Source organism: Lathamus discolor, chromosome 4 (assembly GCF_037157495.1).
Source record: "Lathamus discolor isolate bLatDis1 chromosome 4, bLatDis1.hap1, whole genome shotgun sequence".
NCBI lineage: Eukaryota > Metazoa > Chordata > Aves > Psittaciformes > Psittacidae > Lathamus > Lathamus discolor.
The window spans coordinates 29,698,121-29,714,980 of NC_088887.1; the positions used below are offsets into that span (position 1 = coordinate 29,698,121).

At 43.6% G+C, this 16,860-nt stretch overlaps 1 protein-coding gene across 5 annotated transcripts in view; it reads right to left on the reverse strand.

Moving 5' to 3' along the window:
- Window positions 1–16,511, reverse strand: part of GRIK1 (glutamate ionotropic receptor kainate type subunit 1) — a 170,678-nt gene extending 154,167 nt beyond the window's left edge. For all 5 annotated transcript variants that reach the window (XM_065676788.1, XM_065676786.1, XM_065676787.1 and 2 more), the window contains exon 1: window positions 16,219–16,511. In XM_065676788.1, coding sequence (XP_065532860.1) covers window positions 16,219–16,348 — 130 coding nt within the window. In that variant the 5' untranslated portion in view covers window positions 16,349–16,511. The remainder of the gene's footprint in view (window positions 1–16,218) is intronic.
- Between the last annotated feature and the right edge of the window lie 349 nt (window positions 16,512–16,860).

The following is a 16,860-nucleotide window of genomic DNA, read 5'->3' on the forward strand; positions in this document are numbered from 1 at the left end:
ATAACAGAACAGTGTAAATTTTGAGACGTGTGAAGGATGTAGATCACACTTTTTGAATAACAAACATCAGCGTAGTTCTGAACATCTTACGCTCCTTGAATTCTTGAAACATGTTTCCCTGTAATGAAGAGAAAGCTTAACACTGATGAGCCTGGTATTCTAGAAATTGTTATCAAAGATCTTTCCTTTTACATCTGTCTACATCCTGATTGCACTGTCTCCCAGGCTGGAGGGGAAGGAAAGATACTGTTGGTACCAAGCCTGTATGGATTGAAGGAAAGTAGCATCACATCTTAAGCTGCTCTTGCCCCACAAGAAACACAAATCTCACCAGATTTAATTTGTTTTGATTATACATCTTCAGAGAGTGTAGAATGGGGGAAAACTGTATTTTGCTACCCTGGATATAATCTGGTTTGTATATAACAGATGCATCTGATTTCTCAAGCCAAAAACGTAAGTCCCTTTTCCATCTGGATTTTCTAAAGAAACAAAGCTTGCAAAATCGTGCTATCTGATCATCTCAGTCCTGTTAACACCAATAATTTAACCACTGGCCACCTTTAGCCAAGTTTGACAAATGGTAGAGACCTCAAAGTCATGCAATTCCTACAGATTTTGTGAAAACCTATTTGGGGAATGCAGTAAACGGCTTCACTGAGGGAAAAGCTCATTACCTGCAAGTTTGGTCTGCTGGCTGTGTGTGTCCTGGGAACAACAGTTCTGTCTCTCGCTGCTTGTTATTTGGGGACAGGCAGGAGGACTTTGAAGAAAGGGGAGAATCACAGGTGATTCTGTGGGGAGGAGGTCAACAGGGAACTAGAAAGGCAGTGAGGTTGCAGTAACTGTAGGAAGGGAAGAGGCAGAAGACAAGCCTGGGCTTCAGTAGGCCAGCTCTTCAGCAAATAGTTTGTTTCTTGGACCTTTATCTACCTATTTACTTACGTATTTCCTTCCATTTTCCTTCATTCACTTGCAATATAAGCATTACTGTGTCTCACAATAAATGCAGCATTATTATCCAGCAAAAGAGATCTAGCAGCAATGGGGTTTTCTTTAGGATGCAGTACAAAAAAAACTGAACAGATCCTGTTCTTGGATGATTTAAGTTCATCTGGCTCTTTGGAGGTCAGGGAGCTCCTCAGACTTAGATCAGACCTCACCCAAAGTATTCCTGTGTATTTAGAGATTGGTAATGTGAGAGGAAAATTCAAATTAACAAATTGTGATACTGTGTTTTACATGTTCGCAGCTGCCTTTCCTTTCTTTGAGTAACATACTCCTGTGTCCACTGAGCATGTAATGAAGAATGGCAGAAGCTAATCCATCCCAAAATGCACCATTTCTACTAGCTATAGGAGTGACTGAATGACCTCAAAATATTCAGACAGAATCACAGGCCATGGGGACCCTGAGACCCGTGTACCATCCTAAGTGTGAATACAAAGGAGATTTTCTACTTTGTAGCATACCATTCAGGGTCTTTTTATTTTACTTTGGCTCTCATCAAGTAGAAACGCACCAGGCTGCCTACCGTTCTCCCACTGAGAAGAGGTTTCACAAAGGGTGGGAGCTGTCTGCTGCCCCCCTCCATACCTGGAGCTCACTGCTGGTGACGGGGGCTGTGCCCCATGTGGATGGATGTATTACCCCCTCACTTGTCTGCAAAGCTCAACAGTTTGGGTTCCTTCTCTCTCACTCATATTGTTATAAGCATTTTTGCCAGATTACGTTTAAATATGACCCTTTTAATCAGGTTACTCAGTATAACACAAGCAAAATTATGACCAGATGGATGCTGTTATTGCATTACCTATTTTTATCTCCACTGATTCTTCTACATATTTCACAAATCACCCTATTGAAAATGTGACAGGTTTATGTCAGTCACAACAGGACTGTAACAACATTAGCTCTACCATGAATTCAGCATGACACCAAAACTGTATCATACTTGACCTTATTTGATATATTTGTGTACTGAATCAGAAGCTCCGTGCTAAGCTGCATAAAGGAAGATTCTTTTCTAACAAGGCATTCTTCTATATAAATAGGGGTTTGTGCTTTTAATGTTTGCTGTGCTAGCTCCAACCATGTGATTGTATGTGCATAATAACGCTATTTCTAGAAACTGGCTACAAGACATTCCAGCTCTCTGTTTCAAGCCTGTTTACAGCACCATCAGTAGCTGGAACAACTTACACCTGATAGCATCTGTTCTTACTATAAACTAGTGAATTCTGGCATTCTTTCCATGACTCTGCTTGGTGACAACAAGCAGGGCAGGGAAGGAAACCTTTGCGAAAGTGGGAGACCTTGAAAACTCAGCAGCTGGAGAAAAAGGAAGTAGGACGAGGCTTATTACTGTTGATTTCCTCAACGTAATGGAATCCAGAACCTTCATTTGCAGTTTGGATGAGCTGCAGTAAATTGCCCAACTGTTCTCTTCTGTCAGAATAACACACTTGCCAGAACCTCATCATTATAAACTGCCATAGTTCCATTGACTCTGGGAGAGGCAGAGCTAAAGTAGCCTTTGGGTCTTTTTTTCTGAGAAAAAGTGGTCTGTCACTTAAAACAAAGGTCAGAGAATCAGAAGAGTTTATTTTGTACCCCATTTTATCACAGATTTTCTGTAAGAACTCACAGATAAGAGAAAAGACTTGGTTTTCAAAGAAGTTTTGCACTTAAATCTGCTAAAGATGAGCAGTTTGAAGCTCGTGTCAATCAAACGGTTGTCAATGGGGTTCATAACAAACTGACTACTATGGAAGAAGGACTGAGTTTTTAATCTTTGAAAAAGTCTGTGCCTGCTTCCTTCATCCCTGCCAAAAGTAGGAAGTGATTTTAAATATGATACATGCCCAAGGAGCGTGTTAACACCTACTTTACTTGGTAGGAATCAACATTTTAATTACAAGCCTTGCTTTCAAGAGGTTAAATCAGAAGTCTGGCTGACCATCACCTCTTTCTACCCCACCTGTCTCTGTTTTAACTTAAGAGGAGTAATGAAGGAACAAATTGTGTGTATTGAAATTCTAAAATGTGAAACTAAATACATTGACTATTCCTTTTAAAAACTTCTTTGATTCTTGTTAATTCTCCAATATGACTTAATTCAGCAGTGATAACAAGATATAAAACCTGACAATTTGGCACGAGCAGTAACTATATTTCATTCAGATTTTTCCGGTGTGTTTAGAATTATGGATCAAATAATCACTGAAGAGAGTTTACTAACATAAATTTATATCCACTACTACATATTACTTCTTATAAAATACCATGAATCATTACATTATTCTAAGAATTATAATAAAATATGTTCTTGGTATTGCAAACAGCTGAGTTGCAAATACAAAAGCCAGGAATTCTACCATTAATTAAAGCTCCCCATCAAATTTTGTTCTGCACCTCCTAAGCTTAGTTAATTACATTACTTTAAAATCCAGTTTCTTACTGTGCAAATGTATAGTCAGCTGGTATCACCAAGGAGCTCAGTCTCCCACCTAAGAAATGCCAGCCTTTACAACAGCAGTTAAAAGCCATTGGAGAGAAGCAGCTTCACACTATTCTTACCCAAAGGTGTTAAAGATGAGCCCTGGACATAATCCTTTTTAATTTTTCCACTTCCTAGTTGTTGGGTTGACCTTGACTAGCTGCCAGACACCCACCCAGCTGCTCTCTCACTCACCCTCTTAACAGGACAGAGGTAAAAAACTAAGATTAAAAAGCTCCTGGGTCAAGGTAAAGACAACAGTGAGATGACATAACAGTCACTGGCATGGGCAAAACAGGCTCAACTTAGGGAAAATTAATTTAATTTATTGCCAATGAAAACAGATTGGGATAGTGAGAAACAAATTAAAACACCACCTTTCCCCCTTACCCTAGGCTCAACTTCACGCCTTCATTCCAACTTCTTTACCTCCTCCACCTTAAGCATTACAAGGGGAGTTGTGGTCAGTCCATAGCAGCTCCTCTCTGCCACTCCTTTCTCCTCACACTTTGCCCTTCTCCAGCATGGCTTCTCCCCATGGACTGCAAGTACAAACCTTCTCCAGCACAGGCTCTCCATGGGCCACAGTTTCTTCAGGGCATTTCCACTTGCCCTGGCCTGGGGTCCTTCACAGCTGCACTGTGGATGCCTGCTTCATCATAGTCTCTCCGGAGGCTGCAGAGGATCCCTGCTTAGGCACCTGGAGCACCTCCTCCTCACCTCGGGTGCTCCCAAGACTGTTTCGGACACCTTTCCCCTCACCCCTCACTGATGGGCCGTGTTTTGTGTTTGTTTCTTGGTGCAGTTTCAGAAAGGCATAATTGCTAAAGTTTTTGTTTTCTTGCACGATACTTCTAAAAGAATACACAGAAAACAGATCTAGCCTGACTGATGAAACTTCTCACAGGACAGAGGGAAATTACTAAGGGTAAGTACAGCTGCTCAGAAACAAGATTCATCTTTTTGTTGACAATGCATGATAATAACTTCGCACTCACAGAAATACTCCGGACAAAGTTTCATACAATGGCTTCCTGAAATTACCTTTGTGAAAAGGAAGAAAAGGTGGGATCTCATCACCCTTTCGCTTATGGACTTGTAGAAATAAATTAGTACATAAGTCATCTTAAAACAGTAGTTGTCATATTAATTATTCTGAATTTATAAAGGGCCATTCTCTTTTCCCTCATCAGCCTTTCTCATTATCTTGCAGTGCAAAGTATTCCAATACATCATGGAAAACAGGACTAACTTCTGCCTATATAAAATGGGCTATGAAACACCCTGATTAACACAGAAGTAATCTGCTTACACACAGAAACATTCCCATTTAAAGCAAAGAACCAGAGGGCATAAAGCATATAGCCATCTAATTAGCAAAAAATATTTTCTTTCTCTTCTGATTCGGTGCTAAGCCCAGCACTGCTGAAAAGGTTGAGATGTATGCTGTGCACCTCAAGTGTCTCTGCTGATGGAGAATTTGACAAAGCAGATGTGACCTTGATCCACTCACCCAGAAAAATGCTGTCTGCAAGAGTCCCAGGCATATTTGCCACCACTTCAACGTACAGGACATGCTGCTGCTTCTCCATGTGCTGCTCCTAGAAGACAGGGAGCATAGCTGCCACAGGGGAAGGAAATGAGGTGCCATGATACCAGGTCTCCCTGTTTGCTCTTCCCTGTGAAGCTGATGAGGATGACACAGAGAGGAGGCCATGGAGAACCTTGACACTGGTGCTCTTCCCACACTGGTTAACATCCTCTGGCCCCATGAAGTGTCTGCACCAGAGAGTTGTGTTGCAGTTTTGAGCAAGCAGCATTTGGGGCAGCTGTAGTGTCTGGCTTTTATATGCATACATGGAATACAATTCATAAGAGGAAACAGGACTAAATTCATCCTTTTATAGAGAGGCACAGAACTGTTTGCAACACTCGATCCTCTCGGTACTATGTTGCTTTAAAGAAGCACCCACACAGCTTCCTTCCAGGGTCCCATGTTAGGCACAGAAGGAAATAAACACAGATGAGATCTCCACACACTGAGAGAGAGAAGAGAAGGCTGGAAGCCAGGAATTCAGCATGATAGCAGCATGCGTCTGAGTAAAACAGCAGCGCGTTTCACTTGGATGCTGCAAACAATTGGATTGGGTTCTTTTTTAAACACATCTGTGTATCATACATACATTGGGCACGCACAAGAGAAGGTCTACAAGATCATAGAATCATAGAACTGTTTGGGTCGGAAGGGACCTTAAAGATCATTCACTTCCAGCTGCCCTGTTACAGGCAGGGACACCTTCCACTATAGCAGGTTGCTCCAAGCCCTGTGCAATCTGGCCTTGAACACTGCCAGGGATGAGGCATCCCCAGCTTCTCTGGACAACCTGTGCCAGTGTCTCACCACCCTCACAGCGAGGATGTATTTAATGTAAATCTGCCCTTTAGATGAGAAGATAAATGTTTCTTGATAGCTTTCCTTCATCGGACAGTTTTGATTTCAAGATGACAGCAGAAGGATTACAATTTCCCACACCACTTACTGTTCAGGGCACATCCCACACTCAGACCAGCTGCAGATGCTTTTTAATGTCAGTACATGGATCAATGACAGGACATGGTCCCCAGGGAACAGCCTGGCACCCTAATAGAAAAAAAAAAGGCTCGGGCAGCAAGGTATGCAGTGAGCCACACTGATGCACGACAGATTCTTCATTTCAAAGAGAAAAATCTGCATTCTTCAGAAAACAGTGTTCAAAAATTTAATCTTCGTTCAGCTCACTGGAGCAGCTTTATAATTTACAGCACCAGATAGAGCTAGAAGATGTAATGTGAAATACCTGAAGCAGTTCTTCTCCTGTATTAAAATGCACCTTGGGCAACAGAGCCTTAACTTCTCTTAACATATGTTTCTAGCAGATAAGTAAACAATTTGGATGTGAAATGAAAATTTTCGAGATAGTTACAGTTGGAAAACATCGTCTCACATTAGACTTTGGCTGCTGGAGTGCCCCACTGATACATTTCTGGGGTGGTTTGGCATAGCTGAAAGGAAACAGCTTTGGAAGAATAAAAAGCTTTTTGTGTACAAGTTGTTGGATCAGAGATAGCAAGAAGAGAGACATCATTTTCACTTCAAAATTCTGAAAGTGGCCTTGGTGGGAGGACTGAATCATGTACCACAGCCATGTGGCTGGATGAGCTGAGCATCTCCATACTCAGAGGAAAGGGAAGCAGAAACAGAGGAGGCAAGACTGGGAACCTTAAAGGTTCCTGTGCAGAGAAGAAATCCACTCAATGCATTGAGCTGCATCAACATTTGGCTTATAACCATGGACAAAATCTATAGCCAAGTGCACACTGAACTTTGCATTTGATGGCATCCAGTCAGCTCTGTGAGGCTTTGTGTGCAGCAGCAACCTGCAGGTGAGTGCTGAAGTCATCCCCAGCACCACCACTGCAACAGCTTAGCGGCACATCATAGACCAGTAAGTCACCCCCAGTGAATTTTAGCACAGTCAAAATCCAAGCAGTCTCATTTCAAAGTAAACCCATGCACGGGATACTAAGCCATTCTCTGCAGCGAGCTCCCTCCCTGGCCAGATCCCTGACACTGGGCTTAGGGAACCTGTGTTACAGACAAGAGGGCTGTGTGTCCTCAGGGGGACCTTTGCCAAACCATTTCCAAATGGAGAAGCAGGAAACCTTGTATTTCTACTTTCTGTCATTAGGGTAGGCAAAGAGACTTAAAATTTGATAGTCTGGTGCTGTGAATGCAGTCACTGACAGCTTTATATGAATAGCCAGAGAAGTACCTACCATACCTGTTTGCACAATGCATGTGTTGCCCAGAGCTGCAGAAACAAGCTTGTCCCTTGCCTGGATTTGTTCCTGCATCTGTATGAGCCAGGAGCATGCACTGCCCCTTTGCTGCGCTGCCAGACAGCTTTCCATCACCAAACACCTCTGAAAAAAGACCAGCAGAAGTGTCTCATCCTTCTCTAGAGCCAGGTGCACTGGAAGAACAGCCACATCTCTTGCTGACAGGTGGCACAGGTCTCCATCCTGCATTGCACTAGTGATACCTGCCATGCCCGTTTGGCAGAAGAGGAACATTCTGCATTTCTGATTGGTTTTTACATGATGATATAGAATTATACCAAAAGCTTTTTATATAAACATATAAGATTTAAAAAGTGAAACCCCAGAATATGGGAAATATGAAACTGGTGATGACTGAGCAACTTAAAAATACCATCTTTTCTTACCCAAGTGCATACATTATTCTTCAGGATTTCTGCCTCATTTACTGCACTCTTTTGATATAGTTTTTTGCTTTTAATATTTTTAAGTATAGGCAAATAAATCTGGGATATAGCATTGTATTAACAAAGCCATTTTGTTTAGCATGAGCACTGTCCATCGTACAAAATGCGTCTGAGCAGTCATAAGGGAAAACAGTATAGTAGTGACTCCATGTCCTTCTTGCACCCTGTGCAAGATATTTACTCATTCATCTTCCATTCCAGTAGGGTAACAAAGATGATGTTTGATTTTTAAATAACTTCCTATACACTTTCTGAATCCAAAGATGAATAAAAGCATTCAAAACCAGAACATGAATATATTTTAATCAGAAATTTAAATTTATTTGATTCCAAATTGTAGGAAAGAATTTTTAAGTGGCTCACTATTAGTTCTTTCAATAGTTCTCAATAGCTTCTTACTATACCACATGAGATTGCTGAAGTTATTCATCATTCATTTTGACTCACCAGCCAATCTGACAGGGAATAATAGTCTCTGAAAAAGTGTAGTACAGCTAAAAAACCTGACCTAACTTTTAAACAGCTTTCTCTGTGACACTGACATAATCAGTGTTTTACATACGTCACCCTGTTGCTGCAGCTACCTGGCCTCCTCTCTGACTACTGATAGGAAGCCTTTAAGCTTGATATGGACTTGATGTCTTGAGATGAATCTCTTGGGACCATTCCAGAGAAATCACGATTAATTTGCAATTCCTCAAAAATGAAGTAACTATTTCACATAAACTACTTTTCACATTCCATCAGGCCCGAGCTTCCTATTCATAGCCTTTATAGAAATGACTGGGTTGGCACAGGGCCCCCAAGACATTTAGGAGAAAGCCATTTGCACAGCAGGAAGGAGGATTAAAACGGTTTTGGCTTCTCTTGTATCTTTTCTTGAATGCAAGCAGAGAAAAAGTGATTTTTGTGAAAGCAAAAGTTGTATTGATTGTGTCGGGGTTTCTTTTCCCCTCTGGATATTTAAATCTTGGTGAATCTAATTTTCATTTCTCCATATCTTCATCAGGCTTGAGACTGACACAGTGAAAGCAAGGGACTCTGAGCCCTGAGATGTGTATTTTGTGAAGCCAGAGTTAATTCCTAGCTAGCACGGTTGTAGAAGTTTGTAAGGACACCTGAATATTTGATAAAGACTTCAACTGCTTCGATGGTACAGTCTACATCCCTGCTCATGGCTAATATTATCTGAAAGCCTCTTTCAAACTGCTTAGACTCTTCCTTGGGGAAGAGGGAAGCATCATGCTGGAACAGACATGATGCAAGAGAACAAGTCAGGCCAATTCACAGGGGTTGCTGTGTTTGCCTGGAAGCTACAGCCTAGTGAAAACACTTAACCACCTTGACAGTGCACATCCTTCTAGAACTGGTACAAAAAATGTTTCTGTATTCAAAATACACATAATTACAGGGGCAAAAGTGTCATAGTGGAGTAGTCTGTAGGAGTGCCAAAATGGGGGAAAAACATTGAAATTCTTCTGTACTACCCTTGCTAATGCTTACCATGCCTGATCTTTAGCAGAACAGCACCCTCCTGAGCAGATGCAAAGATTGGAGAGGACATGGCAAACCATGCTGAAAAGATGCCCACAGAAATCTGGGCAGTGAAAAGGCACTTTCAAGGGCCACGGTTCTGAAGGCCTTCTGGCTAAGGTCAGATACCACACTTAAAATCTGGCCACTACCCAAATCAGGAGAGGAAGGCATATACTCCGCTTCTTCAAAGAATCCTCTAATATCAGGGAACATCTCCAGTGTTACCTGCTTTGCACTGCACATCCAGGGCTGAGCTCCAAGCCTGTGCAAGCCATTCAGGACATAAAACACCTACATAAAAGTTGCCTACACACCTATGCCTCTGTAGCAGCAACACTTAGCATTTCAAACTACTAATTTCCAAAAGATCAATACAAATCTTCACCTAATTTGCAGACTATAAGGAAATGTCAAGGTTGTGATGCAGTGGGCCAGAGGTCTGGGGTGATGGCACTCAAGAGACATGAAGTCACTCCCAGCTTTGCCACAAGTTTGCCAGCAAAACACTTCAGTTATGTGGCCTTGGCTTCCCCAGTCATAAAATAAAACTAACTGTATGTGCTTTGTGAAGTACTCTGAGCTCTACTGCTTCAGAATATCAGTGTTGTTATTATTAATTACAATTCTTGTTGAAATATGAAAGTTCACACTACATGAAACAAAGCAGTAAGGAAATGAGTTCAGTATAACCTTCTATCACATGCTATACCCCCAAAGCACCAATTTCCATGGATTTGCCTTCTAATTACATGATCCAAGAATATAAAGTAGATGCATGAATATAAGCTGTATGTATGAATACATACAGCTTTTCTTCTCAGTCTGTCTTGCAGAATCATGATAAAACCAATCTACAGAATCCAGCTTCCCCTAAAGACAGCACAATTAATAGTAGTTGTTAATTGCTTAATCGTTCCGCTGCATTACAAAATACAGAAGTAGTGTTACTATAGCTCGGTAAAGCTATAACAAGGCAAGACTTAAAAGTAGCATCCTTTGATTTACCTGTTTAGAGACATAGCTGTAAGCCCAGATGCATGGGCCACTTGCCATTCATTGCAGGAGTTAGAAACCTACCAGCTTTTGTGTGCACTGTTGTGAACCAAGAAGGCCGAAGCTCTAGGGTAGGAGAAGACACTTAACATTAAAGAAGCAAGCAACTAAGTAATACTTAGGATATGTTGGGCTGACATACAGACTGCCATTAACTGCAGAAACAGCAGTGGCAGATTAGGCAAGCCTAATTACTCACCTGAGGATTTGGCTTGCATGCTGAGGATATTAATGACACATCTCCCCCTGGGAGGGGAAGCGAAGGTGATCTTTACTAGAAGTGAGTGGCAGCAAGCAGCATATAAACATTCTGGCAAGACTCTTCTCCATTGCTCATCCAAAGGGGACAATAAATTCGTATTTCCAAACTTTTTTTTTCTTTTCTTATAGTTACCTAAAGTTGTTCCTTTAAAATAGCAATTTCTTTTTCCCAAAACCTTCGATCCACTGCATAAACAAGTGTCTTTTCCTGCTTATTGTGTCCAAAACATTTAGAACTGAAAAGCCTGTATTACCTACAGTGTAGAGAATGGCTCTTACTATATTTTAGCATACTTGATCTTTAAAAGATAAAAAAAATAAGCATTGGGGTTTTGCGGGTTTTGGTTTGTTTCGGGTTTTTTTATCCCATTTTAAGGTCTCAGTGATGTACCACAGGATTAAGGGAAGTCTCCGTCCCTTCTCCATCTGAGAGCCAAAGCAATGCCTCAGGATCTGTGATAATGCTTTTAGCAGAAGTGTTGCTTGGACATAATGGCTGTGAGAAGTTTTGCCACTCCTTTATATGTGGGTAGAACAAGGAGTTTCACGTACTTGCTCACTCAAAACAAGTCCTGCTCCGTATTTCTGGAGGTACTTCAGCACTCTGACTGTCACTTCCACCTACTCAGCATTGCACCAGGACCTCCCTGCCACTTAGCAATATGGAAGGATAGCTGGTCTTGAACCCCAGCCAGAATCAATGTGCTGTAAACATAATTTTCCTTGAAACAGACCAAGTTTGCATGTGCAGATCCAAGGCAGAACGTGGGAACAACTTCGATGCTAACAGAATTTATAATGCTCCTCTTTTAAACTTCCGATGGTGCAGTCTGAAAGGCCAAAGGGAAAAAACACTAGAACATGGAACTGTGAAGAGCCTGATGGACTCAAGAAAATAAGCTCAAAACTGATTCTTAGGGACCACTTCTAACTGGATCATATAACTGATTCACATTTCCCAGTGTCTGTGCCATCCTTCTGCTAGTTTGTGTCTCGGTATAGGTGAAGCTGTAAAGATAATATAAGGAACTTTCTGCATTATTAGAGGAATACAAAAAAAAAGAAAGAACTTCAGCAGCCCTATCAAATACTCATTCCTCTACCTGAAATGAAAAAGAAGATTATTTGGAATAATGAAGCAGTTTTAATTTTGAATTTTGATTTTGCTCAGTGAAAGCAAATTCATCATTTGAAAGCTAATTATTTTCTAGGTAATACTATACTACCTTCAGCAGAAAAAGAAAGAGAGGGAAGGGTAATAACATTCCCACTGTAAAGCTTTCCCCAAATCATAAAGTCATTACTGCAAACTAAAATCTGAGGTCAACCAAAAACTAGGACATACTGGGCTTGCGGGTTACAGATCCAAAGCTGTGGAGTAAAACTAATCAGTTCTTGGATAGGATTTTTTTTACTGCAGTACAATCTATAGTCTTGTTGGTCAAATCAAGCCCTTCTGAGAAAAGAAGATTAGAGACAGTTGTTTAAAATATTGGGGGGAAGCAGGATTTAATCGTTATTACTGACCAGGATATACAAAAAGACTGTAATGAAAAAGCAGTATTGAGGTTGTACTTGCGGCCTGAATGAAAGATGTTAAGTGAAGACAGGGCCATATGCCTTCATAAACACTTTGCAGATACAGTTTTTGCCATGTCACACGGATGAAGCCCAAATGTATAATATCATTCCCTTCACAAACAAAATCTCAGAGCTGACAAAAAGTAGCAAATTTGCAGTGAAATTAATTAGGGTTTTGTCTTTTTTGTCATTCTCACAGTGTGGGAATGGCAATGTCATACAGGAAAAAACCTCACAGCTCTAGCCCTGCTTGGAAAATATAGACGTGCATTTTGAAACGTATATTGAAGATTTCAACTCATTACAAAATAACATTTTGTAAGTTAGGTTGACTTACACGTGTCTGATTGAAACCTGTATTTCTCAGTTGGAGAGAAATATTATGGGGCTAATCCTGCATCTTTGAAAACGCAATTCACTAAACCATCGGGACTTTTGCTTAAGTAAGGAATAAATTACTGCAGAGCATGAGCCCATGCTTAAATATTCCATTTAACTACAGAAATACACAAATTACTGAAAATTACTTCTGGTATGAACTCAAGGGTATCTATTTCATCACCTAAAGCAATTTCTATGAAACCTAAAAATTATTCATTTGTTCATTTGCAGGAGTTGTTAATTTCAGAGATTAATTCCAAGATTCATCCAAGTATAACTTCCTACCGGTATTTGTTGAAAACTGGCACGTTCTCTTTTTCATTAACTCCAGTGATATGTTAATAGCTTGCGTAGTTTCTCAACTATTGGTGAGTTCTAATCCAGAATGTAGCTTGAATGACTAACATTTATAAATTTCCATGTAATATTGATGAAATATGTTCTTATAACCCACTAAGAAGTTTAAATGGCCTTAAGGACATACAGTAAGATATGAGAAAGCTCTGCAGTATTAACAAATTCATTTTGTTGCTGCTAAGATTTCAGTGCTTTGGAAGCTGTTTCTGCAACTCAGCACCTGTTTGTCTTTACTTCTATTTTCCCTTCTATTCTTTCAGTTAATTTAGTTTATACAAGTGGTACAAGCAGGATAGATAGGAAGTTTAGGTTGACGCACTGTGAAAACTAGGAATTCCTTTGTATTAAATCAAAAATATTAGGTTCATGAACTTTAAATATGCCCTTATATAATATAGCCTACCTGGTTTATGTGTAGATAAAGATGGTATTAGTTCATATATCAAGGAACAGCTTTTTAACATGAGCATGAAACAAATACTCAGTAAGACAGTAAACTTCAAGTATTGTATTACGTGAAATGGAAAACTATCTCTTATTTCAAAATCCGTGTTTTTTATTTTAATGAGTTAAACTACTTGTCATCTTGCCATCCCTCCTTTTCTTATTTAGACGGCTAGTAAGGTAGTCATTAGCTAGATGCTGAGAAATGGCTAGAATTCCTATCGCTTGTGTGTCCTTTCTCAACTAATTAAATATCAACAAGATAATCCATTTATTTGCATTAGAAGCTAGAAAAATGATAATTAAGGAAAAAAAAAAAAAGGAAATAAATCCAGATCACTAACAGTGGAAAATGCAATTAAACTACTCAGGTGCAAACTGCTGCACCATTGCACAACAGTGCTTTCCTTTCTTTAATTAACCAAAATGTGAAGAAGAAAATCTGATGGCTTAATAGCACTTTCCTCACTCTCAGAAATGCTTTGGGATGATTTTTTATGTTATCAGTAAGAGTGTTGGAAGAGTTACTGTCATCACTTCTGTTTGTCACCTCTGTGAATGACAGATTCCACAGAGAAACTTGCTGCTCTTAACAGATGTGAAGGATTAATATTTTATAACATCATTACCTTTTAGGCAGGATAACTGTAGTAATAAGAATACATTTAATATTTTATGCATTCACAGCCATGTAACAGACAAGGAGCATTTCTTCTCCAGCAGCATCTCTCTGGATGTGTATTTGGTTGCTGTGACTGAAAGCTGGGCAGTTTGTCATACTTATCATTTTCTGCATTGTGGTGGAAGCAACAGAGTTGAACCAGTACTAAGGTACCATTGCTGCATGCACTGATGGAGTGAATCCAAAATAGAGATACACACAGATCTTGCAGCAGAGTCTACAAACCACGCAGAGCAATTTTAGGGAAAAGCAACGTGGGCAACTGCCTGGGAGTCTTGCTAGACCAAACAGAAACTGCAAAGTAAGTTACGCTTTGCTTAAACAGGGAAGGTGACAGAATCAGGAGTGCACACCCTAAAGCTCTGCCTGAGTCCCTGCAGTGCTGATGCCAGTGGTGAAGCCAAGGTTTCATCCGGCACAGAGCTAACCATTTAGACTATGTTCAAGCAAATTTGTTTCCCTTTACACCCTGGCATGCTCATTTTTCCTTCAGAGACTATTCCCATTGAAGCTAAGCAAGTTAAGGCTGCCTAGCAGCAATGAAGATGCTTGTGTATTTCCAAAGCATCCTGCTGTATCATGTGGAGAAGTTATTTGAACAGTTTACTTTCTTCCACAAGTTTTGTTGGTCCTGAATTTACCCATCTGTAAGAGCTCTGGGCTCCATGTACTCCATGCCTGTGCACAGATATTCCCCTCAGCTTCAAATGTGGCACAGTTACACTGTAGGGGTGAGCAAAGAAACAGCAAACTTCATCGGCATCCATGAGAAAAGAGTGAGTATACACTGATTGTGGACAGTTACGAACTTACAGATTTTCAGCCATAAGGTGCCCAGCGCATTCAGTTTTTTTCCCCCTCCCTCCCTCCCTTTGCCCTTTGCTCAGCACTTTGAGGGACTGCACCCCATTTATTTAAATGTGTCAGTCATCGGGTCCCTTGCTCTCTAACCCTGCGAGGAGCTTTCCACGTGATGTTTAAAGGAAGACTCGTGAGGAAAGCTGAGCAGGGTTAACACCTGCCAGATCAAAAGGCATCAATCTTTTACTCTGCTCAGGAACTTCTGGTTTTGCTTCATGTTCAGTGTTTGTCAAGCAGAAGAGGGATAGGCAGAGAAAAGAGAAGTGTGACAGATTCAGCCTACATCTTTTCCGCAGTTTTTCCTAACCCCTAACTCTTTCGATACTTTGTATTCACCGTCTCACTTGACTGACACAAGAAACCCACTGTAGGGAGAGAGGCTTCCTGTGCACTGAGCCCCGTTTCCATGGTGCGGAGTTTTCTACTTAAAAATAAATTCCTGTTTTCTGGGGCTACACGTACGTACAGCACTGGCGGAGCTGCCCCCACTCAGGTCTGGGGGCCGAGGGCAAAGGACACCAACACGTCCCCCCCACAAAAGGCTGCCCTGCACAGGCTGCAGCCGCTCGCTCTCTCCTCCGGCGCCGGAAACCTCAGTACTTTTCGGCACACATATAAGGGCACTGACCCATTCCTGCGGCCCCACGGCGCGGCTCGGGGAGCCAAGTTAGAGCGGGTTTGGGCGCACTTTACACCCGCGGCTGCGGAGCGCCTCTGCGGTGACACCCTCCTGGCCCACCCGCCCCTCCTCGCCCACCTGCCCCGGAGCTGCTCCCGGGATGCTCGCCCTGGACCCTGCCGCGGACCCGCTCCGCTGGGATCCCCGCGCCCAACTTCCCGCGCCCCGTCACCGCGCACCAAGGCAAACTTTCGGGAGCCGCACCCGCAGAGCCCCGAGGAGCCCGGCAGCGGAGCAAACCGGGGGGGCTGCGCCCGTCTCCCCGACACACGCCCCGCCGAGGAAAGACACGGGCTGGGGACAGCCCAGCCGGCATCGCCCGCAGCCAGGGACCCGGCGCTGCGGGGCCCCGCGGGCTGCGCTTAGCCCCGCGTCCCGCGGGAGGTACGCGGATCCCGCTTCCCCGGCACTAGACAGCACCCGCGCAGCGCCCGGGGCAGGAGGGAGGGGAAGAGCCCGGAGGCGGCAAGTCCCCTGCGGCGTTCCTGGTCCCGGCAGCGGGAGCCGGCGGTGTCCGCGGAGCGGACCGGAGCGCGCAGGGCCCGCGGGCGGCACTCACCGATCCGCAGCACTTGCTGGCCGCTCCGGGGCAGGCCGGCCGAGGCGCAGAGCAGCACGAAGAGGAGCCCCCCGCCGCTGCCGCCCAGGGCCGGGCGCAGGGGCCACCGCGGGCTGCGGGCACTCGCCATCCTCCGCGCCCGCCTCAGTTCATGCCGGGCTCCGCGAGTGCGGGGCGCGGGCGGCTACCCCCGGAGGGGCCGTCTGCGCGCCGCCGCTCCGCGCCGTCCGCCCATGGCGCGGGGGCTCCGCGCCCGCCGCTACCGCGCTGCGCCGCGCCGCTGCCCTCGAAGCCCGCCGCCGCCGGCAGCGGAGGGAGGGACGGGCGGGGGCGGCTCCTCCCGCGGGGCGGCCCCGGGCGGGGCGAGGCGGCTCCGGGTGCTGGCCGCGAAGGGCGGTGTGGCGGGGCACCGCGCGCGCGGAGGGACACGCACACGGGCGCACGCACGCACAACAGCGCTCTGCTGTGCCGCGGCACGGCCAGGTCCGCCCGGGGCAGGGCCGGCGGCGCGGGCAGTGACGGGGGCCGTGGCAGAGATGCACCCGGTCCCGCCAACCGAGCGCCCTGCTTTGGACTATGTGCTGTTCCGGCCCCGCGGGTCTCTGCCCCTCCTTGGCCTGCGGGAAGCTTTCCCCTCCTATG